This window comes from Sinohyriopsis cumingii, chromosome 8, assembly GCF_028554795.1.
Source record: "Sinohyriopsis cumingii isolate HCF-2022 chromosome 8, ASM2855479v2, whole genome shotgun sequence".
In the NCBI taxonomy this organism is placed as follows: Eukaryota; Metazoa; Mollusca; class Bivalvia; order Unionida; family Unionidae; genus Sinohyriopsis; species Sinohyriopsis cumingii.
Window position 1 is genome coordinate 76,200,258 of NC_142968.1, and position 25,606 is coordinate 76,225,863.

Below are 25,606 nucleotides of genomic sequence, written 5' to 3' on the forward strand. Positions count from 1 at the left end.
ACAAATGATCAGACTGTTTACTCAGTCGTATCCTCTCTGTCAATTCAATCGTAGAAATAGCAGAGGTGATCCCAATAGATTGGATTTCTCTTGTTGTGTGGAGAAATTTCCGGCGAACAGAATGTATGATTTTTCTGTAAATAACGGCACCGACTTAACATCAGGCATAATTTTTGTCTCGGACAAATAGTACAGGTAGTTCTAATCAGGCGCTTTAAGTGTAATCAGCGCCAAATGTGAGGCCACTAAATTATGATAAGGTATTGAAATAACGGTAACCTGTAACTGGTTCTGGTTAGTCCTACATGTAAGACATAGCACATATTGATTTTGTTGAGGTGCTATAAATATAAATATCAGCGTAGGGTCTTACAGGTAGGACTAGGTTCTGGTTAGCTATTAGCTAAACTTAGAGTACGCCCTCCCCCCCCCAAAAAAATATTAAAAAAATAAATTCGAACTAAAGTTATTTGTAAAAAATCAGAAATTACAAAATATAATCATTTACTCAGATATTCAGAATGCTAATTTATTCGGTCAAAAACCGGCTAATTTTATTGTAACCGCTTATTGTAATTTTATTGTAATCGATACATTTTATAGGATGATATATAAAGAAATTTGGCTTTGCCAGGTACAAAAATAAACATACGAGGAAAGTAGAATGTATTGTCCATGTATGTACACCAGGTATAACAATTGATAAGTAGTCATCGTTAATTATATTCCATTATAGCGAGGTACATCAAAAAAAAAAAAATGAATGCTTGCCATATTACATTAACCACAGCTGGAAAAAAATGTAAACTAACATATCTGGAATAAATGAGAGAAAGAAAAAAGTGTGAATGATAAGTATTAAGGATCGTGCGCTCACAATAGCAATATTATGAAAATACATTATCAAGTATTAAATATTGCATTACCTGCCTAACATCAAATTAAAAATACAGGTAGAATTACCGAATTCAGTACGTGCGCATGCGCGTGATATAATGTCAGCACAATTCTGGCTGTACAGTGCTGATTAAAAGTAATCTTCCATTGTTACCTTGCAGTCAAAAGCAGACGTAACACTTGATGCAGCATATGACCAAATTTTGTGAATGCAGCAACTCGTGTAGTTTTCGGTGGATTGCTGTGAAATTAAGTACGTATTATGGTCATCGTCAGAGGGTGGCTACGTATTTTATTTATACCTTTTTTCAGATGTGTTACACCTTTTTTGACCATAGACTCTTCTCCGTCAAGTGTTCATATCCTATCAGCTGCGAGGGTTTGGTGTATGGTGTGGGGAGGCTCATATATAAAAAATCACTATATGACACAAAATATTTCATTAAATTAAACCTAAATTTTGACATCAGTCACATCTTTTCTTTGCAGGTAATATTTTGATGAAAGTCAAACTATTCACGAAAATCAACCACTTAGTACAGGAAAAAGAATGAAGAAACAGACGATTATTCTATATGGTATTCTTCTTCTAATGTACTCAACAGAGACCTGTGTGGGTGAAAGGGTATTTCGTGTGCCTCTCGGCGATAACACCTTTCAGACATTCTCCTATGAAAGCGAACCATATTCCGAGTGTATCTATAATAAACCTGCAGATACGCTTTATTGCATGGATACAGGTTATAGATACTCCCAAGTAACTTCGGTTTGGACCAAAAATGCTTCCAGTATTTTATACGTCAGTGTAAACTGCCTTTCACAGTCAAGTTTCCAATACATGAAATACACTTGCTTCTGCAAGACTGCCTCCACATCAGCAAATCGTCAGCGTTCAAGGGTCGAAGACGAATATACGTTTTGCCACTTGAATTATATCGACAGAGAAGTGTTCGTACCCCTATCAGCTGTGGAAGTCATTGACTTGTCGAACAACAAGATTGTCTCAATACAGGCCAATTCTTTCGTACTCCTGGATAGTCTGACATACATCGACTTAAGTCGAAATCAGTTGACATCTTTTCTTCGTGGCACGTTTTGCGACGTGCTCAATCTAAGGTACCTGTTTCTTAGAAACTTGCTGCTGACATCATTTCCGAGTGATGCACTTTCTTGTGGTACAAGAGGAACCAACATCACCGTTCTAGACCTGAGCCAGTGTCTAATTAGTGACATACAAGATGGTTCACTGTTGAGTCTAAACGAACTAAAGATTCTGAACATGTCGAGAAATATGCTAACCAATGTTACGAAATCGCAATTCCAAGGTGCTCAAAACCTAAGGCAACTGGATCTTTCCTACAACCAACTGGAATATGTTTTTGAAGACTTTTGCGAAATCTTTCCTAGAATAATCCTGATATCCTTAAAGGGAAACAGATTTAAAGTTTTTGACGTCATGCAGATCTCAAATTGCCAGTCCATTACGGAAATAGATTTATCATCCAATCAGCTGCTCACAGTAAGTAGTACCATCGCTCTGCTGAGAAGTCTAAGAATACTTAACTTGGCAAGTAATAACTTGGGCAGTCTCACACTAGGTTCTCCAGTTAATTCATCCATTGAAAATTTAAACCTGTCAGACAACAAAATATACTTTTTAAGTCCAGACAGTTTACAGGGCATGGTGGAACTGAAATATCTGAATATGTCTTACAATTCTTTAGATGTTCACGAAAATTTCCACGACGTATTTAGTCATACAAGAAGCTTGGAGAGTCTGGATTTGAGTTTCAACAACCTGACTTCTCTTCCTGCTGAAAGTTTCGTTTTTATGCAAAATTTAACCCGTCTGAATATCTCACATAACCAGATTTCAAATTTAAGTGAGCCTAGTTTTAAAGGCTTGTCTTCTTTGTTGTACTTGGATCTCACTGGCAATAGTCTCACATTTTTGCCGTCAGAAAGCTTCGGTGATTTGAATTCTTTGGAACACATGGATCTTTCTAATAATATGATAGAATCAACCGAGGGCATTGGATACTGGCCACCACTAGTTTCATTGAAGATGAACAATAACAGACTGAAGGCATTGCCAATACAATTAAATGGAAGCCGCGTTAATGAGCTGTACTTTCAGTATAATAATATTACAAAATTAAAACAGACAGACTTTGACTGTATGAAAAACTTGCTGCATTTGGATATTAGCAACAATAACTTACTATCCATCGAGAATGGAACATTTCTGTCCTGTGTAAGCCTTAGGATTTTGACTTTGCACAGAAACAGAATAACAACCCCACTGACAGGAAGTACCTTTAGAGGGTTAAATAATCTGGTATATTTAGATATGGCAGAAAATGAGATACCTGCTGTATCCGACATTATTACGGAGGATTCTCTTAGAAATGTGGAAAAAATAGATTTATCTCATAATGCTTTGGAAAGAATAGATAACCCCTTAAAGTTTGGCATGGTAAACAGTTCTCTTAAGGAACTCTTTCTTCAGGACTGTCGTATATCTGAAATAAGCCAGACAGCCTTTGCTGGTTTAAAGAATCTTCAGACGGTAAATCTTGAGCGAAACAAAATTAAAGTGTTTCAACCATTTGTGACTGACATCGATGTAACTTTCCTTTTGTTTGAAAATCCTTTACAGTGTTCATGTGAAATGTCATGGATAGCCGATAGTTACACAAAGGTTTCAGGACGTAATGTTTCAACCCAGCGATTTCGAGTTCAAGACTGCGAAGTCTTAATTCATAACTTCACGGCACAACCTCACTATCTCGAAAAGAGGATGTTTCTGTGTGCCGTAAAAGAAAATTGTGACAACAACTGCACATGCTTCAAAAGCGACAAAAATGGTCATATCGACATTGCCATCTGCCGAGGTGATTTAGTCTCGACACCAGAAATGATACCAGACACTGCAAAACAGATATACTTAGATGGAAATAGTTTTGAAAGGGAGGATTCCTTAAATACGATTTTTGAATTGGAGGACAGTGAAGCAGAAGAACTATATTTAAATAACAGTAAAATTAGAATACTCAATACGAATTTGTTCCTTGGCTTCTTCAAACTGCGGATTATGGATCTAGAGAATAACATGTTACAAACATTGCCAGCCACGTTATTTAATTATCAGACAGAATTAAGAGAATTGTACCTTGGAAACAATCAGATTGGGAACATACCAGTTAATTTATTCAAAACCCTGTTACACATGGAAGTGCTGGACTTAAGAAGTAACAGGCTTGTCTACATCGATGCGACGGTTGTTTCTCAGCTTTCATCCATTTCAACTTGGAAATATCTATACTTTTCCGAAAACCAGTGGAAATGCGATTGCTGGAATGCGGATTTAAAAAAATTTGTGATGCAGCTTCAGAATAAAGTTGTTGATCGGAGAAGAATGATTTGCAATAGTGGAAAGGTATTTGGAACAGTATTACCAGAAGAGTTCCAATGTCAAGCTTCTGATGGACCCAATGTTGCAAAAATAGCCATTGCTGTTGTTGTATCATTAGTGGCTTTTGCCTTTATCAACACAGCTGTAATATATTACCACAGAGAGGTTTCTGCCATATTGTACAAATTTTCAGGCATACGAAGTTGCCAGAGAGCGTTTGAATCTGATAAGCCATATGATTCTCTGATTGTTTACGATGCCCAGGATCAACAGTGTTTGCAATACACAGAAGAATACCTTCTGCCCAAACTGAAGTCTGGAAAATGGCCATATAGTATAGCAGTTACAAGTACACATCAGGCCTCTCATTTAGACGATACAAGAAAAGCAATGGAAGAAAGCAAAAGTTCTTTGTTCATTATCAGCAATGGATTTTTGAACAACACCTTTTGCAACACGATATTTGACATGGCTGTTGACTATTCCAGAGTTAACAAAAAACACAAACTAATTTTACTCGTGTTTGGTAATCTAGATCTGTCAATGTTAAATCAAAAACTTCAGAAACTGTTCAAAAAGGGGGATTATATAACAGCTCGATCACATGTTGCCTGGATTAGACTGGTTTATGAACTACCAGAACCAAGTAAATGTAATAATACAGCAAGGGATACAGACCAAGTTTCTGAATCTGATGTAATCATTTTCAGTAACTTATCTGAAGAATTAGACCATACATGAATCACATATAAAAAACAGTACTATTCAATGAATTTAAATTTTAATTATTTAGTGATATTTTCCCTAGGACATGGATAAATTATAAGACACAGAAAGATATTTGACATTTGAGGTACTTTTCTAGAGTGCACACCCAAACTATGTTTGGCAGTCTATCACTGATGTTTTGCAATAATGAAGAAACATCAACTATTTTACTCAGTTCAAGTTGTGGGATTAGCAAGGGCTGCAGAGCAGCCATTTTGTTTCAAAGTAATATGCATTCCTAAATTCGAAAAAAATGAGTGAAAGTGAACATTTTAAAGAATGCATAATGCTTGATTGTTATTGTTTTAAAACTTTACATTAAAGGAGACATTAGAAGTTGGACACTTCAGTGGTATTTTACATGGAAATATTTTGTGTAAATATTTTTTAAATGAATAGTGTAGAAAAAATGGAAATTTGTCAGAAACTGAACACACTTCTTAAATCTGGACACATATTACAAAGTATTTATTTCTGAATGGAAAAAGGATATGAAAAATTATTTCAAAGCATCCATCCAAAAACAATTACAAAATCAAAAGTTGATTCAAGGCCTGTGATGCAAGTATTGAGGCTGCATAGCTAAAACAATTTAAGAATAACTTGGGAGTCCTTTGTAAATAAAGTGAAACACACGAGTTATCACAACCCACAAAAAAATGGGACTGTTATATTGTGTAATTCAGCTACAGAGAATAAACATTACTGCTTGAGTGTCATACAACCAGTACCAACAATGGAATTATTTCACTGGACCAGATTCAAAATCACTAGTGCAAATTGGTCAGTAATACACTGTGTACTGTACCGAGATTACTTTTAATTACTGTGTTGTGTGTATGAAAAGAAAGCATGCTAATACAATGTTTCAGTTATACTTATTGGATAAAATGTGTTCACTTCATTTTTATACATTGAATTTTATAATATGTACATAAAGAACCTGCAGAGTATGTTGGCTATTGTATTCAAACTTATATCATTACTAATAATATGCAGCCTGAATCTGAATTGTGCAGAAGCAAGGACAAGAAGTGAATTTCTTTTATGTGCCCTGTGTCCAGTGTAATCCGATTCATGCAGAAGCAATGACAAGAAGTGTATTTCTTATCTGTACCCTGTGTACAGTGTAACAAATATCAGAAATCATTCATATATTAATAAGCCTGTAAATTTGTATGTGCTGAAAGCAACCGTTTGTACATATTTTACATATTTTGCATACTGTACGAGGATGTTGGTTGCTGCAGTTGTAATCAGTACAAGTGTGCAAATGATAATATAATCCTAATATGCAGAGTAGTTACCAAGAATTATTTGTTTCTTTTGTAATTATCTCCAATTTTCTTTAAAAAGCAAAAGGGATACTGTGACTCTCTCCATATGCCTATCCATCAGCTTGCTTATTTGTTGCATCGTTTCCTCAACTGCTTGGTGGAAATTTATTCAGTGATATTGCCCATCTGGCTGTTGTATTTTGGTTCCCCAGCAGATCATGGTTTTGGAATGTGAATTGACAAGGGGATGAGTGGGTTGGTGGAATATGCAGCAAAAAGCATGGAGATCTGCGATGATGAGCAATTATAGCTGATAGCCCCCCCCCAACAAGGAATAGTCTTTAGAATGCTATCAATTTTTAAACTGAATTCTGAAAGCGACTTTACTGGAGGAGGGATGTATTTGAGTTAGTTTTGTACATGTTTGTTTGTGCTTGATTCTTTCTTGTGTTTAAAATCAGTTAAAGGTGCCTGCTGGGAGGGGGGCAGTAGGGATAGGCAGAAAATATAGCCATAAATTAGTTTTGAGCCACTGTCCGTAAAAAATATACTATATATCAGCTACAGATAATGTCAGTGATGCAAATGATGACTTATAAAGACGAAAACAAAAATAAAAATACGTAACTTAGTACAGAGACAGGCAAATGCATATGGTTTCTATAGTAACTGTTGCTATCTAATTATCAAATAAATACTAAGTACTGTTATCTAATTGTCAATGATATACTAATTACTGTTAATTGCATGAAGAGCATTAGCAAGCTAGCATGTCTCTGTATAATGATGTGCACTAGTGTTTGCATTGTTGGCAGTATATACCAGTATACTGATAAAAGTTCAAGAGTCTCAAGTAGGTCTATCTGAATTCAGTATCAGCTAGCCTTATTTATGTGTGTGTGTGTGATGTTACCAGTTACAAGAATTGGCACCATCTCAAGTAAGTTTATCTGAATTCAGTATCATGATCATCTACCCTTGTACAGCTGTGTGTGTGTGTGTGTGTGTGTGCTTTTGTGATGTTACCACCTCCAAGAATTGGCACCATCTCAAGTAAGTTTATCTGAATTCAGTATCATGATCATCTAGCTTTATTTATGTGTGTGTGTGATGTTACCAGTTACAAGAATTGGCACCATCTCAAGTAAGTTTATCGGAATTCAGTATCATGATCATCTACCCTCATACAGCTCTGTGTGTGTGCTTTTGTGATGTTACCACCTCCAAGAATTGGCAATGTATGCAATCGCCCCTCATAACAACTGTCTGTCCATCCATTTTATAATTATCCTTTCCAACTTGTACCCCATCCCACTCATGCTTTTCTTTAGTAGAATTTTCATAAATTCTGCATAAAACCACAGGTATTGATGGCTTTTGGGATTAGATCAATAAACGGCCTTTTAATAAATCTGACATTTAAACCTTGTCTTTAAGACTTTGCATATCTATGCTATTTTGCACTTGATCTTTAGCAGGTTTGCTTTTATTTAAAAAAATAAAACAACTGGTCACATTCATGAAAGACTATTCAATTTACAAAATGACCTTAATGGTTCACAGTTGCAATGGCTTTGACTGAGTCCGTGATACCACTAAATATTAGCTGATCATCAATATGATATGCTACAGAAAGGAACATTACGTTACATCTAAGAATGTGATACCTATCACATTTTCACTACTTAAAAATGGCATCACTGACAATTTTTCAGCCATATCGTTATGATGTCAGCAGTATGTCAGTTAATAGTGATGTTTAGCACTGAGACATCATGCCACAACCACGTAGCATCATGTCCCACCCAGTCACATTATCCTGACACTAGGCCAACCAATCCTAACACTAATCTCTTAATGCTGAGCACCAAGCAAGGCAGCTGCTAGTACCATTTTTATGTCTTTGGTATGACTTGGCTGGGATTCGAACCTGTGATCTCCCGCATCTGGGGCAACTGGAGACGTATCAATATGCTAGGATGGGCAGATATCAAGAAACCATTTTTGACACATCTCATTGTTTACAGAAATTCTAAGAGCAATTAGTACAAATGCATAATCATCAAATACAAAAACAGCAAACTCATCATTAAATGGTTTCAGACAATGTATTTCTAATTCTTACATCATATATGTGCATTGATTGAAGAATATACAAAACATAATTCTTGTTTAATATATAACAAAAAATATTATTTCCTCTAATATGTAACATTTCAATAAATGCTCACTGAAATGCATCTATACATGCACCATCATGCAAAAGAAGTCACCCACCTCTAATTTAACATGCAAAGTTTGTGTACAACGAATTAAATTGTAACTAAATTGTCAGTGAGCTCTTGTTATTCTCCATAAATAAACTTACTGGACAGGTTCATCCCAGAACCTCAGCATTACCATACATGTAAGCAATCGGAGAATGACCTGTAAGAATACTTAGAATATTTCTTACGTACATTTTACATTTTTTTTCTCTAAGACTAAGTTTACAAACTCAACTTATTAAGACTGACAGTTTTGTTTTTGTAAAACACATATCCAAGTGCTCCCTCCTCCTTATCTCCAACCAGATATTTGAGACTCCTATGAGATCTTTGAGTTTTCAAGCTGACTATGGTCTAAGACCCTTTCGTGGAAAGGATGGATCCTTAGGCAAGTGTCACTTGCATTTTTCAATTTGTCTTTTCGTGCCCAATAAGAACATATATGATCAAGGGGTGGAGTTCTCAATAGTATCAAAAGTTGTGACCCAGCATTTAAGTCCCAGCAGGTGGGGGTTAAGAATGGGACACAGAGTCAATGTCAGTTGCATGTATAAATTTGCTTTTTCATGTCCAGGTGTATATACATATGGATGGACAAGCTGTATCACAATATCACTATGCTTTTTAAAAACAGCAAAGTTGCAAGTTGTTCAAGCTGTATAAACAGAACATGGGTAACGAAAATGTTCTGCCTGCATGTATAGTATTGGACCAGGTATCATGGCAGGTCAGGGTGCATACATTAAGTAAAATATTTGTTACCATAATTATTACAATGTTCATATATTATCAATAAACCATGGCACAACTAATATAATTGAAATTTATGGCAGAACAGAAAATACAGCAGAGTGGGTAATGAGTGAAACAAAGTTAAAAAGAGACCAAAGAGTGGAAAAGATAAAGAAATGTGATTAACAAATTTTAGCAGAGTCTGACTGAAAGAACAGCTTCAAAGATGTACAAGACTTATTTCTTCTATACAGTTTATCCAGAGAATTGAAATACTTGGTACAGTAAAAGAACCAATCCAGAGAATTGAAATACTTGGTACAGTAAAAGAACCAGTCACACCTGTGACATTGTTTGGATCACGTAATTTTTCATTCTTTAATACACTTGGGATTTTTCATGCACCAAAAATAATACAATGTTAAATAGGAAAGAACATGCACATTAATTGGGTGAAATGTCTTGCTTCTTGTGAGCACATCACATAGACACGTTTCCATACAATTCATATTTACCTCCCCTGAAGAAAAAATGTTGGCTATATTTTGGAGCAGTAATGATTAGAATGATTGTTGATGATGATAGTAATTTTGGACAGTGTTACATGGTGCAGCATAATGTATATTTCCATTGAATAATTCTGACTTAATAATTAGTGTAAGAGTGCTTGGTCATCAGCATGTGTAAATTGTTACATAAATGGCAGATAATGGTTTGAAGGGAGGTAAATGTTAATGGATAAAAAGTCATGTGAAAACTTTAAAAACATTAACATACTTTGATTACAAGTCTAGTTGTACATTGCTTTTGATGATAAAGCCACATAAAATCAATAATTCCACCACATAATACAAATAATGTTAAATCTGTTCTGCTGAAAATGAAAATAAAACACTAGATTTCCATCTATTCCTGTGTATTAATGATCTTGACATGTCATCGTGATTCTATTTATTCAGTTATTTACAAACTTTTATATAATCCTTACTTTCTTTTACAAATCGTTTGCATTATTTCCAAAATTTGGCATTTCATTTGCAAGAAAGAAAAAAATCTACCTACAAATCTATCATGACAATATCGGCCATTTATGTTCATAGATTCCATGAATGGTTGCAGTTTTTAAAAATATGAGGTGAATGAAGCACTAACTATTACCCTATGTGTTTTAATATTATCAACTTTCATGCAGAGTGGTAAGCATGCCAGATTTGCAATCAGTCAGTAGTTTGTCAGAATCCTGCCTTCATAAGTCTAGGCTAGATATAGCTGGTTTAAAACTATGATCTTTAATACTGGATGTAGGATGCCATGGTCACTCAGCGATATGCATGCCAAATTTACAATCAGTGGGTAGTGTGTCTCAATCCTGCAACAACAACCTATGTTGTCTACTTCTGGGCAAGACATTTTATTCCAATGTCCTTGACACTAGTCACTTATATGCTGATGAATAAGGTAAACACGATCAATCAATGATTTAATCCTGGATGGACAAAAGCAAATTCAGGTTCTAAACAATATTACTATTGTACCTTGATATGAGCAGTTTGTTCAAAGAAAACAAAAATAAATTGCAATCAAATATACTTGAGTTTACAATATCACATTGCTACAAGAGGTCATATTTTAATGTTGTACATTAGAAACGATCATTTAAAACTTTAACTTATTATAGACGTGATAATATAATGAAGAAAAAATTGGTGCATACACCTAAGTTACATACACAATGCAAATACACTCCAATTCTTCTACACACGAGTATACCATTTCATCGAGTCTCATTCTGAATAAAGCATACACCAATGAATTAGAAGAAACATGATACACACAGGATCTCAAATGGGTAATGATTTAATATTTAATTTATTAAACGAGTTTAATAATGTCTAGCTTTTGCAAGCCTTGGTGAGCAAAAGCTGGATATTATTCAACAAGTTTCATAAATTCAATATTAAATCATTACCCATTAGATTCTTTTTATCACATAGCTTGTATTTCAGTGGAAATTATTTAGATAGAAAGAAGAATGAAGGATTTCAAATCATTCTGACAGACGCTGCACATTGCTATGCATAAAAATAATCCAAAAGTTGAACTAGTAAAAGTAGACTATACTTTTTTACAAACTATAAATCGAAGAACAAGCATCCATCTGAATAAACAGAACATTTTACCAATACAAAATTATTTTTTCAACATAGAATGTCCAATATGTGTGATGTCGCATTGTTTGATATGGTACACAGTACTGAAAGCCTAAAGTACACGATCCATGTTTACCAAAAAATATTTTTAAAAATGTCACTTTACAACTAAACATTTTTGCATTTTCATAGATTGTAAGTGAGCAGCTTCAAATGGAATATATTACAGTTTTAACTTCTGCATTTATGTTTAGATTTAAAAAAAATAAGCCAAGTTAAGAATATTGCAAACATTACCTGTTACATTTATACAGTGTATGCATCGAAGTTCACAGTCTTAATGATCATCCAGAAATATATAAAATATTCTTTGGAATGCTATGTCTCGTACACTTATTTCTATATTAAGTCAGCCATGGATAAAAAAGTCAACGAATTATTCCGAGCATAATATTAGTCCTTGACTGCACTTTTTAAGTGCCAGTGCCATGATTGTGCAGGCAAAAGTGTTGCTTAATTAAAGATAAATAAACCTGTTGCTGTGGGTTTAAGACCATTTTCAGGAAACAATAATCTGTACATGGCACCCAGTATAACTGGTGGAAGAAAAACCAGGAAAACCCTGGTAGGAACCACCAACTCATGAGCAGCTACTGGCAAGCTTTCTCACATTCCCACATCAGCCAAGCTTGAGACTTAAAGTCAAAACTTTACATTTAATCACTGTCACTGGAGCATGCAAAGATATTCACTATAAGCCGGTTGTATTCCTTTTTATGATGCACAGACCTGTTTTATGCTGCGTCTTCAAAGAAAGGGAGATAAATACAAAAATATCAGTGTTAATACATTTGTCTCAGCAATACTCAGTGGGGAGTTGATGGGGAAGTACTTTTAGTAATACCAACGTCCAAACCATGTGAAAACTAAAACACCACAAGAAGTTCTTTATGTTGCATATTTTAACTTTCCGAGTTATTTTGCACTAGCTATGCAATATACTGTAAATTACTTAACAAAGTGTTATTTTTTCACAGAAATCAAGTCAATGAAATCAGATTTTTAAAAGCAATTACCAAATAACTTTAATGCTCAGATTTCTGGGTCAGTCATTTCAAATTTAAAACTAGTTTCTTTTTTATGTTGAGGATTTTTATAAATTAAATATCTGGTTAATTTATTATAAACATTGTTTTTGAATTACAGACATAGAATACATGATGCATGTATATGGTTCAAAGATTAAAAAGACTGAATTTATTCAAAATGATTTTCAGTGAGTTACAATGAAGTTTTAAAGGCTCATTCATGAACAATACCAAATATCATATCCCTCAGTATAGAAACTATGGTTCTACTTCAATGTTATAATCACAATTTCTGAACTTATAAAAACTTGAGAAAATTTGCATACATTGGTATAGAAAATGACAAATTAAAGAAGAAATAATAAAAACTGTAATGTAAATGAGCAGACAAAGAAAGAAACAAAAGCTGTTGTGCAACAGGAAAACTGAACTACTCAATTAACAACGGGCTGACAACAGATGCCATATCATCATATTTTGTTATGAATCTCACCACAACTAATAACTGAGAATTAAACTGCCCACAACGATAATAATAATAATAATAATAATAATAACGACTTTTTTAAAAGAGGGTCACACAATTAGGTAATAACTAATCTACCTTGAGGCCCTCATACAAAGCAATTTATTTATTTTAGCTGCATCTCTGAAGCCACTGGATATATTTGGTTTGGAAGAAAATAGAGTGGGTATTTCTAATCTCAATTGACATACTATTCTGGAGCAAAGCTCCAGAGTATTGGAAATGTTTTTTTTTTAAAAATAATTCCTTATTCGGCTTGGGAATTTTATACTGTTTAGTAAATATGGATTGCAGGTGGGGAGTATTTCCAAGTAGCATATACTGGAATAGTAACTGTAAATATTCAGGAGCACTATTATTGGATATCCTGTACATTAATTTTGCTTTTCTCAAATGGATTCAGTCTTTAATAGGTAATATTTTTAACTTACCAGCTAAATTTTCCTTGCTTTCTTTCCGGATTGATATAGCCCAAATGCTCTTTTTTGAAGATCTGCCAGCTTAACTATGTTTATGTCATCTAAATTACCCCATATTGTATTACAGTAGTCTAAATAGGGTTGTATTGTTATAAAACAGTTTTCTGTGCCTTTCAGGGAGAAAATGTCTTATCCTACTGAAAAGCCATAAATTTGAATTGACTTTTTTTTACTGATATGTTTGATATGTTCAGTCCATGATAGGTTATTATCTACCAAAACACCAAGTAGTCTATCATGACAGACCATTTGCAAATTTTTATCCTTCCACGTCGTAGTTCATCACTATCAAGATTTGGTTTTTTTGCCATGTTGAGATAAGTAATATGTTAGTTTTACCAGTATTTATGACCATGCCATTGCATGTGCACCAGTTGTCCAGTTTGTTTAGGGCATCCTGTAAAGAAATTTTCTGGGCAAGACATTTTACTCCCATGTCCATGTTTTGTGTATTGGATGTCTGACAATGTTGTGTCATCTGCACAGAGATCTGTAGATGATATTGAGTCCCTTACTAAAAGTGGTAGGCCATTAATAAATAAAATAAATAGTAATGGACCTAGAATTGAACCCTGTGGTACTCCAGATCTAATTGTTCCAGGTTCAGACAGAACATTATTATACAAACATGTGTTCTCTCATTTAAGTATGAAGCAAACCATCTAACTGCTTTCACCACATTGGTAAATGTTTAGTTTCTTCAAATGATTTCATGATCCACCATGTCAAAAGCTTTCCTGAAATCTACAAATACAGATCCTTTTATTCTACCCTAATCAAGTGCTTGAAGCCATTTATCATAGTAATGCCAGGCAACCCTTTTCTCCAATGTGAAAACCTGGATGGATGACCTAAAAACATTTTTTTATTAAAAAGTGATAATGTTAAAATGTATCACCAAACTTTTTCCCAGCAATTAACCTTTGATTGGTAAATTACCCCTCTCCATTTTATTCTGCAATTTAGTGTTGAGTAATTTCTATTGGTAATAATCCATATTAATCCATGTGTGTTATCTACTCATTATCTGAGTTATTACAGTCGATAATCCCCTTTCGAGAGAATCCTTAAAGAAACAAGAGTAGTGAATACTCATCTTTTGTCAAAATACTAATTTACTGTTGCAGTATTTTAAATAACTGACGAAATACATTAAAGGCTTATAACCTAGTAGTAAACATTTGTATTGGTCAATGGAAGAAATTGGTACTCATTGTGTAGTGTGTGACAGCTGTTTCCATTGGCTAATTTTAACTATAGGCATATGACAAGTATAAAGAATTAAAGTATTTACAATTATTTTTATATACTATACTGGTTTGTAGGGTGATGATAAACAAAAATCCCAGATATAAAGTTGACATTTACCTGACAGTTCAGAGACGGGAATATTAGAATCTAATAATGTGAACCATAAAAACTCAGAAAAACATAAAATATAGATAAATTTCTGCTCAGTGCTGACCAACAATTAGAAAGCTCATGGAAAATAAAATGACACCCAAATCTGGTTACCTAGGAATACCATTATAGGTTTCTGATTTATCGGAGCACAAATACAATGAAAAGAAAAGAAAACTGAACAATTATTTTTTATTTGCTAATCTCAAATTGATTAGATAAGTGTGTAGCTCACAAAAAAAGTTAATTCAAGAGTTTTGATTATAGGATTCTTGAGGCAATTGCAGTAATTTGCTTGGCAACTATAAAATCTACTGGGCAACCAATTTTTCCTGATGCCCAGGGACAATCATTGAATTATAGTTTAAGATAATAACTTTCATACAAAAGTTAACTAAAACCAGTCAAATAATGAATCTGAGATCACAATGGCTTAATTTTGGTTTAATGGGAAACCATTCTGTTTAAATTTAGATTAGCCTACATCCAACAGTAAACCAGCAATTCAAACATTAATATAGGCTATTTGATATAACAGTGTAGCAATTATATAGATACATCCATTAACCAAGTTTCATGACATTCCCATGAATAGCGCCAAAAAAATAAAATTATCCTAAGTAATTAAAACATTAAAAAATAGGTGACAGAGGCCTTCTTTTAACTGGATCAGAAGTTTCTCATACCAATGCATGCTCCCAATAGTAAGGTATTGTGATTACTTTTATCTGTGAAATTGCACTACATTTTAAGATTACTTCCTAACAATCTTGCTACGGAACATCAATTAAACAGTATGTCTGTATATTATTTCCTTTAGTAATAATGTAACCCATTCTGAATCTTTATTTAAGGTTGCTTAATGAAGATAGTAAAATGGAAGTACATTACTAGTAACACTCCGCTATTAAGATAAAATAGATAGAAAATCAAAGGATATAATCCCCCCCCCCAATTTTTTTTTACCAAGTGGAATGAAGAAAATAACATTTGGATTACTGAATAAGTTCTGCCCATTTTTCAAATACTTGAGCTAATTAGAGATGTATGTTGCTGGAGTAAGACACATAAGGAGCAGTAAAATCTAAGGAGAGAAATATTTTATGTATAAGAAGATAATGTTCAGCTTCTGATAATGGCTACCACTCTATGCAAATCCACTGTAAATCATTACCTTGAAATGACCAGAACAAAAGCACCATTAATCCAGCAATAACTGACTGGCTCTCATGAAAACAGCTTTATCAAATTGTCATAAAATATGAAGAAGTCTAAGAGACTTCATGGAAGACAGGCATTTTTCTCAGCCATCTCTGTGTTATATCAAAAGTAGTAAAACTAACTCCAACTGCAATAGGTCCCTTAATCCAGTTCATACTGAGACCTTTATACATTCCTCCCCTGAATCCTTCTTCCCGTATCACTTCAGTTGCTGTAGAAATTATTCCAGTGTATTCCTTTGAGTGACCTGTAACACCTGTAACATAAAGACACCTTTCAATATTCTTTGCTGATTTTTTTTCTTCATATAAATGCCTAGATACGTTCTTCTCCAACACCCAAAGAAAATATAAAAAATTAAAAACGAAACAAAAATGTTATAAAATTAGAATTATTATCTGAAAGTATAATTAATTTTGATTTATTTTACCACTGATACATCATAGGATAATGCTTTCCAAAAATCTATGATAAAATATTTGACAAATATACTGCATTACTAATTTGGACTGTTCAATGAATATTTTAATGTCATATTTCTTTTATTAGTCCTAATCCAACACTTTTTTTATAACGTATACTTATAAATGCCAATAAGTGTTCTATGGGACAAAGGGTTTCTAACATCTGAGTGGTGTTGTGATTATGTAGCTTGCAGAAGCATCGTAAGTCATAGCATAACATCAATAAACCTTAGACATTGCTATAGTAATGCTTGGTATAAACTTTAGAAATCTATATTAATTCTGGGTATAAACTTTAGACATCTACATAGGTGTGTTTGTGCATGTGTGATTAGGGTTTTTAACGTAGCTTTAACACTTTTTCAGTCATATCACTTTGATGTCTGTAGTGTGGCAGTTTATAGTGATGTCTAGCTCTGGGGCATCATGCTGCAGAAATGTAGCATGATGTCCAACCCAGTCACATCATCCTGACACCAGTCTGACCAGTCCTAACATTAACCTCTTAATGCCGAGAGCCTAGGGAGGCAGCTGTTAGTACCATTTTGTAAGTCTTTGGTATGACTCAGCTGGAGTTCAAACCCACAACCTCCCACTTCAGAGACGGATGCTCTAACCACTAGGCCACCAGAATGGAGCCATCTATATAGGTATGCTGGGTATAAACTCTTAACATGTTTATAGTAATGCTGGATATGAACTTTAGACATGTCTGTAGTAATGTTGGGTATGAACTTCAGGTGTCTATAGCAATGTTTGGTATAAACTTTAGACACAAGTCTACAGTAACGCTGGGTATAAATTTTAGACATATCTATTAATGCTGGGTATAAACTTCAGACATGTCTATAGCAATGTTGGGAATAAACTTTAAGCATAAGTTAACAGTAATACTGTGGATAAACTTTAGTCATCTATAGCAATGCTGGGTATAAACTGTAGACATACATAGTAATTCTGGGTATAAATTTTAGACAAACGTCTATCGTAATGCTGGGTGTAAACTTCAGACACAAATCTACAGTAATGATGGGTACAGACTTCAGACATGTCCGTAGCGTAGTATTACTAGGTATAAACTTAGGCATTTACCTGAAGTAATAGAGTCTAGTCTATAATACAAGACACAAGTCTATAATTACAAGACACAAGTCTATAATAATGCTGAGCCTAAACTCTAGATACAAGTCTATAGTAATGTTGGGTATAAACATTTAACAAATGTATAGTAATGCTGCCTCCCAAGTTTCAACTGAAAACAGCATCTGATGTGAAATATATTCATCTTTGAAAAACTTGAATGCCACCACTGTTGTTACCAAGAGTACCATACAACTTTTGCATATGTCTTGCTATCTGTAGTATTCTTAGGCATTCTTGTCCATGCTCTTTTTCTTCAATCAAACTTTTTCCCTCCCCATTCTGAATGTAATGTTCCCTGACTGTAGCTGCCATATGCCAATTATTTGTATTGGCACAAACAATATATGGTTGTACTTGGTCACTGATATAAGGCACTGATGAAATAGTATATGGTTACATTTAAAATGAATTTACCACTACAGTGCAATTATTTTACTGTACTTATCTATAACAGACTGACTGCTCTGGTGACCTAGTGGTTAGAGTGTCTGCCTTGGATGTAGGTTTGAACTCCATCTGAGTCATATCAAAGACTTATAAAAATTTTACTAACAGCTGTCTTGCTAGGTGCTCAGCATTAAGATGTTAGTGTTAGGACTGGTCGGCCTGGTGTCAGGATAATGTGTTTGGGTGGGACATAATGTTACATGTCTGAAGCAAGATGCCCCAGTGCTAGACATCACTATAAACTGCTACACTGCAGACATCATAACAATAAGACTGAAGAATTGTTAAAGCTACGTTAAAAATCCAAATCACACACACACACACTAAAACAAAACTCTGTAAACTTCTCAGTCTTGCATTGTATTTTTATGAATAAAGATCACAATCACCATTGTATGATTGTAACATATAAGCAAAATAATGTACATACTGGGAACTCAATTATGACCCATTACTGTAGGTAATGAAAGAATGATGGTAAGCTTTTGATAGAGAATGAAAAGATCATAAGAATTTACCAGCAGTCTGCATTCTTCTGCGTACAATATCCAATGGATACGATGCTGACTGCCCAAAAAGGCCAGCTAATGCACCAAAACACAACCTTTCTATGGGACTAGGTTCCTTTCCTTTTGCGTATTCTAAAAGAAAAAATATACAAATGATAAACTTAGGATTGTTTCAGACTTACATGTACAAAGGGGTCTAATTGCTCTTGAAGGTAAATTCCTTTACATATTTCCTTCATTTTTCTAACTTTTGCATCAAATCTATCTAGTTCATTAATTATCAGTTCAGATACACAAAACAGTCTTATGTTATTCACTAATTTGGATACAACATAACTTGGACACAACATATACAAAATTCAGCATAGGATGTGACATTTTCTGGAAACAATTGTTTGGCAATGAAATAGTTGTGATTTTTAGTGTAAATGATCTTTCTGGAAATGGCCAAACCACATGTCTGCACTGTCATCCTATACCTATACAAAAATCTTGCAAAAGAACTTAATAAATGCGTTATGTTTTGTCTTTCTGTTTTCTACTGAACATAAGTAATGTTCTTCACTGCTAAGCAATTCTGAGAAAAAAAACATATAAGAGATTTTCTCAGGAAGGACAACAGGATACAATAATGGCTGGTTAGCTCAGTTACTGTAGTAAAACTTCACAAAGATACAATAATGGCTGATTAGCTCAGTTACTGTAGTAAAACCTCACAATGATAACACCAACCACTCAATCTAAATTGGACCCTTATAACAGTATTGATTATGTTCACCAGCCATATTCAATTAAATAAAGTGTTCCCCATCTTTTTTGTGTGCAACAAAATAGGTATTTAAAAACAATTTTTATGAACTGAAAACATCATGGATTGTTTTATCTTCTTTTTTTCAAAGAAAAAGATGAATTTATCAAAACACTAAGTTTCATTAAAAAATAGATTTGTATCTTTTGAATTTTAAGTCAGATTGGTAGATGTCATACAACTAAAACCATAAATTTAACATTTTTAAAAGCACTGTATTTCAGTTATCTGGTTGTAGTGATATGGATAAAACCATGAGTCCTTGATTCTTGCACATTTTTGTCACTTTTAATGTCAGATGGTAGCAATCACGAATATGTACAGATGTAACTTGGTAAGTGAGTAATCACAGATTCTTGAAAAATGGGTATATTACACATCCTTGATAAAAATGGGTCTATCACACAACCTTGATAAATGGGTATATTACACATCCTTAATAAATGGGTCTATCACACAGCCTTGATAAATGGGTATATTACACATCCTAAAGAACAAAAAAGAATGAATATAATTCAATGCTTTGATTTTATTGCTTTGATCCCTCTGCAAGCACAGGGATGTAGAAAAGACACATTTTACATACTGCTTGTTGTAAAAAACCCATAAAGGGAGGCAACCTTTGATGCATATGTGCCTAATGATGATATTCATGATGAGGTCTTGAACTTTTTAAAGGTCTTAGGTTTATGAAGAACAGCTGACTTTGTATTTTATGGATTTTACCCATGTTTGCTCTCATATTTTTTTTTATGCCTTTTCATGGATCCCTAAACATACTTGGCACTATATAGCAAGGATTGCACTGATGGTCATGCCCTTAAACACAATCCACCCAAACATCCATCCATTCACCAATACAACTTATAGTTACATGGATAATGACAACTATATAGCCAGGACTGTACTGACATGCCATTACACCCAATCCACCCAAACATCCATCCAATGACAAAAACGATTTATAGTAACTTTGATAATGACAACTATATAGCCAGGATTGTACTACTGTGCCATTAAACCCTATACATACATCCACTCATCTATCCATAGAATTTATAGTTGCTTTGATACTGACAACTATATACCCAGGATTGTCCATCTGTCAATCCATCCATACTTTAATACTGAAAACACTGACGTATCAGATTATTATCCTTGAATTTGTACAGACAGTACACGAAGACTCAGGAATGATATTTGCCATGCCCGACCAGACCAATCAACAAACAAAGTGCAGCCAAAACCATAATCATTACTGGCCTAGTGATATTTCATATAAATTGTTAAAATGTTTTCTTTGAAAAAGAGAACATAAATTCAAGGTCCATTTTCCCTGCATCATTTATGCCAGGATAGTTAAAGTTGTTCCCTAAGGATTTAATGGCCATTTTTTTTACTCTTGCCCAAAAAATAGTATGTACATACCACTGTGCAGTGTTAATACTGAGGTGTTGCAGGTAAAATACACAAGGTACTGGCAATTCATAATATAAGCTGTCTAAATAGAGTAAAATTGAGTCTGGTGTTAGTTGGTGTAGGTAATGTAACCAGTGGCTGAATTACATGTGTCTGGCTAAACCCCATATACTCATCATTACATCACATGAACATGCATGTAGCATGCTCCAACACAGATTGTTCATGTGTCGAAATTCAGGAATATTTTGCAAATATTAATAACTTCTAAATTTTCATTTTCAAAAGGAACAGGAAAAAGAGAGAATTTCTTTATTATTATCCTAGATAAGGTTAAACAAAGATACATCCTTACCCGCATGTAACTTCTTTAATGTTTCATACGTGAAGAAACTAATGCCTGAGTATGGTATTGCACCTAGAACTGTTGGTGTGAATCCTCGATAGAGAACTCGGAACCCTTCTTCTCGATAAATTTTCATAAATACTTCAGGTAAATTATGATATCTGAAAGAGAAAAAAAAAATGGAAATCTCCTTACTCTAACCAGGTTAATCCAACTTTCAGATCGTTCAAACCGTGCCCTACTCTAACCATTAATCCTACTTTTCAGGAAGTTCAAGAGATGTTTTCCTGCAACCATGCCAATCTAACTTTCAGGCACATGTAGCTCAAGTTAAGCCTTAAACTAACCATGCTAATCCAACTTGCAGGCACATGTAGTTCAAGCCAAGCGGCCTTAATCTAACCATGTTAATCCAACTTTCAGGTACATGTAGCTCAAGTTAAGTCTTAATCTAAACCACATTAATCCAACTTTAAGGTAAATGTAGCTCAAGTTAAGCCTTAATCTAACCATGTTAATCCAACTTTCAGGTACATGTAGCTCAAGTTGAGCCTTAATCTAACCATGTTAATCCAACTTTAGGTACATGTAGCTCAAGTTAAGCCTTAATCTAAACCACATTAATCCAACTTTCAGGTTCATGTAGCTCAAGTTAAGCCTTAATCTTACCATGTTAATCCAACTTTCAGGTACATGTAGCTCAAGTTAAGCCTTAATCTAACTATGTTAATCCAACTTTCAGGTACATGTAGCTCAAGTTAAGCCTTAATCTAACCACGTTAATCCAACTTTCAGGTACATGTAGCTCAAGTTAAGCCTTAATCTTACCATGTTAATCCAACTTTCAGGTACATGTAGCTCAAGTTAAGCCTTAATCTTACCATGTTAATCCAACTTTCAGGTACATGTAGCTCAAGTTAAGCCTTAATCTAACCACGTTAATCCAACTTTCAGGTACATGTAGCTCAAGCTAAGCCATGTGCATATTGTGCATCCAAGAGCAAATTGTGTAGACCCATATTTACTGTTGCACTGAGGTTCTGCACCAGTTGCTGACAGCACACAATCATCAACTGTTCTAAATTCTATGCAGTATTTTTGCTAGTTGCAGTCACAAAATGTATCTTGCATTTCATGTTAATATTTATATCTCTGCATGGTCAAAATATGCTCCAAAAAATGAAGACTAACTAATGATCATGTTCAGAGCAGCAAAAGGTGTGTTTGTGTGTGATTTTTGTGTGTGATTTGTGTGTGTGATTTGTGTGCGTGTGTGTTTGATTTGGATTTAAATATAACTTGAATTTGTTTTATTCATAGCGCTCATAGCACTATGATGTCTTCAGCATGACAGTTTATAGTGATGTCTAGCACAGGGGCATCATGCCTGCAGACATGCAACATTATGTCCCACCTAGTCATTATCCTGAGGACAGACTGACCAGTCCTAATACTAACCTCTTAATGCTGAGGGCCATGCAAGGCAGCAAGCAGCAATAGATAAAAATCTACCGTATGTCCTTGCCAGCTTGTAGTCAATGTCAAGAATGTTATTACAAAAATAAGGAATACATATTTTTTAGATCACAACTTATCAGTTAGATTTTAATCATGATATCTGTACATTTCTGGGATTCAATGACTTTAGGACCTAACATAGCCTTAGACAGTTTGTGATCTTACAGACTTGAAACAATCAGCTTGTCAAAGACTGTTTTGATGCATGCTGCTGATTTTAATGTGGGCAGGTGTTAGTTGTAAATGATGTAAGTTTTGAGATTTCTCTGACAAGTGTTTGGAAAAAAAAGGCACCTGCCTTTAACAATTAACCAACTGGAAGATTTCATCCAATGAATGATCAATATACCAACATTGTAGCACACACAACAAGTATTTAAGAGCTATTGTTTTACATGATAATTACAGGAGACTGATCCATGCTCATTGCATGGCAAACTATAAAAAGGATAAAAATAAGTATTCTCAATCTCAAAAGTTGGCTTGTCAAATATTCTTATGCATGTTGCCAATTTCAAAGGGATTAATCGATAATTGTTAAGTAAATGGATGAAAGAGTGTTCACAAATCCGTCAGTTGCAAGTTTAAATAAGTCATTACAAGTAGTCAATCTTTCATTATTATAGATGCAGTATAATATGCAGGCAAAATGGAAACCTAATGATGTTTCTTGTCTAATGAACCTGCTTAAAAGAAAAAAAAACCAGTATGAAGCTAAAAAACATGCATGAACATTCCTATCATTTTGGATTAATGAGTATTCCTGGCTAGAATATTGTTACTGGTTTCTTATTTTTCAGTTGAATGTCTTTTATCTAAACATCTCTCACTCCCTCTCTCAACCGGTGCTTCTCTTCTAACTTTTACAAGCAGCAACATATCTCTACTCAATGAGAGAAGTTTGAAATCTTTGAATGCAAAGTAACAACAGTATTTGGCATGAGTAACGGCTGTCTAATATATACACACGCTGTTAAATCTGGAAGAGATTTAGATGAACTAGAGCGATTTGTGATAGGTGCATCACACAATCTTCACTACAATGCTCCTTAGGGTTTCAAAGTGAGTAAGTAAGGATATGGTGATTCAGGAGCAATCACTCTTCCAAATAAAAATATGCAATGCTTGAAATCTAACTCTAAATTGTTCTTGTTACAAGCAATACCCATGTAAAGATATTAAGTTTATTGTCAAGGACCATAACTCTGTCCAAACTGGAATTCATGACACTAAGCCCACAAATGACACACACAGACCTACAAGACAATCTTTGTACAATATGTAATAGAATACACCTCTCCCTCGATAACTCATGCCTGGATAGGTTGCAAATCCACTACAAGGTCAGGCATGGAGCCCATTTGTTTTTCTTGTAAAAAATACTGGCCCCTGTTTGTTGTATGTGAAGAAACTTGTGAAGAAAATTGGTCAATGAAATCCTGACATTCCAAGTCAAGATACAAATTAACTGTCAATGGCTGAAATGTTGGTTTACTTTGGTTTAGCTTGGTGTTTTATGACATTGCAACATGAAAACATTGTTTCAGTTATCAAAGACCTGTGCACCTGTCATTTTTCTGGTAATTTTGTTTGGTTTTGTCATTTATATACAGTCTGCAGAAAAACTGTCTCATTTCTATTGATTTGGTGCAACTTTTGTCATTTATTTTCCAATAGATTGTCATTGACAGAAGTCATGCAGATCTACTAGAAAAAAGTGAATCGAGATGGGCAAGTTACAACGCTGTGTATATCATGCTGAGGAAAGTAAAATGCCTTGCCAAGTGATGCACCATATTAATTGATCTAGGCTGACCCAATGGTGTAATCAAACCAACACCCTTATGGTTGCTAGTCCAATACCATAACCACCAGTCACAGCTACTCCTCAGATAAAAACAGAATGTAATCAACAATTATAAAGCTTGCCTTCACAATGTCTTCTGAGTATCCAGTAGCCATTATAAAACATTCACTATAATGCTGAAAATAAATTCAAACAAATCTTGACAACAAAACCATGAGTCAACAGTTCAACACACAAACTTAACCAAAGCAATCAGAGATTCAATATATAATATATAGTGATTTACTTCTGCTGTAAGGGTGCTAACAAAGACGAATATAAACAGCTTCACAATTTTAGCATAAGCAGAGTCTCAGAAATGAAAACCAAGTTCAGTAATTAAAACAAGCAATTTAAGTGGAAAATAAGGGTCATAGTGATCTAGTTTTGTGTTGAGGAAGTGCTCATCAAGTTTAATAATTACATACAAGGTATGCATATAGCATGAAAAAATCCTATGTGGTAATGAGATCAACACAAAACTTAATATAAGCCAATGTGAAATTTTGGTCCTTTACTTTTTTGTTTTGTATGGGTATGGTGCTAATAGAGTATGATGTATACAATCATCCAGTTTAATGATTCTAACATGAATAGTTATAAAGTTTAACCTAAAGTCACTAAAATATGAAATATTGGTCACTGTGACTTACTTCTATTATGAGAGTGTAGTAGGATGCATGCAAAAAGACATGTAATGTACTGAATGCAAAGACCAAACATGCGACCAGTCAAATGAGATATCTAGGTCAATATGACCTTCTGGTTATAAGGATGTGATCCTATAAGATATAATGTACCATCATCAAGTTTGATGGTTCTTTCATGAACAGTGCTGGAGAAATAACTTATAACAATTTAACTCAAGTTGAAATATGGGTCACA

General features: G+C 34.2%; 2 protein-coding genes across 6 annotated transcripts in view; one reads left to right on the forward strand and one right to left on the reverse strand.

Annotated features, from left to right (window-relative positions):
• The window catches only part of LOC149793896 (uncharacterized), a 47,212-nt gene that overhangs the window by 5,755 nt on the left and 15,851 nt on the right, over positions 1–25,606 (forward strand). For 2 of the 5 annotated variants that reach the window (XM_089967841.1, XM_089967840.1), the window contains one exon: positions 1,387–7,067. The exons of 2 other annotated variants lie outside the window; for them this stretch is intronic. In XM_089967841.1, coding sequence (XP_089823967.1) covers positions 1,448–5,053 — 3,606 coding nt within the window. In that variant the 5' untranslated portion in view covers positions 1,387–1,447 and the 3' untranslated portion in view covers positions 5,054–7,067. Of the gene's footprint in view, positions 1–56; positions 196–1,386; positions 7,068–25,606 lie in introns of those variants that run through there. One more of the 5 variants, XM_089967842.1, reaches the window with a different exon arrangement.
• Positions 8,447–25,606, reverse strand: part of LOC149793897 (mitochondrial coenzyme A transporter SLC25A42-like) — a 48,402-nt gene continuing 31,242 nt past the window's right edge. Inside the window, exons 6-8 of the mRNA XM_089967843.1 lie at positions 21,367–21,518; positions 18,794–18,916; positions 8,447–16,477 (exon numbers count right to left, since the gene is read on the reverse strand). Of these exons, the coding sequence (XP_089823969.1) occupies positions 16,272–16,477; positions 18,794–18,916; positions 21,367–21,518 (481 nt within the window). The 3' untranslated portion in view covers positions 8,447–16,271. The remainder of the gene's footprint in view (positions 16,478–18,793; positions 18,917–21,366; positions 21,519–25,606) is intronic.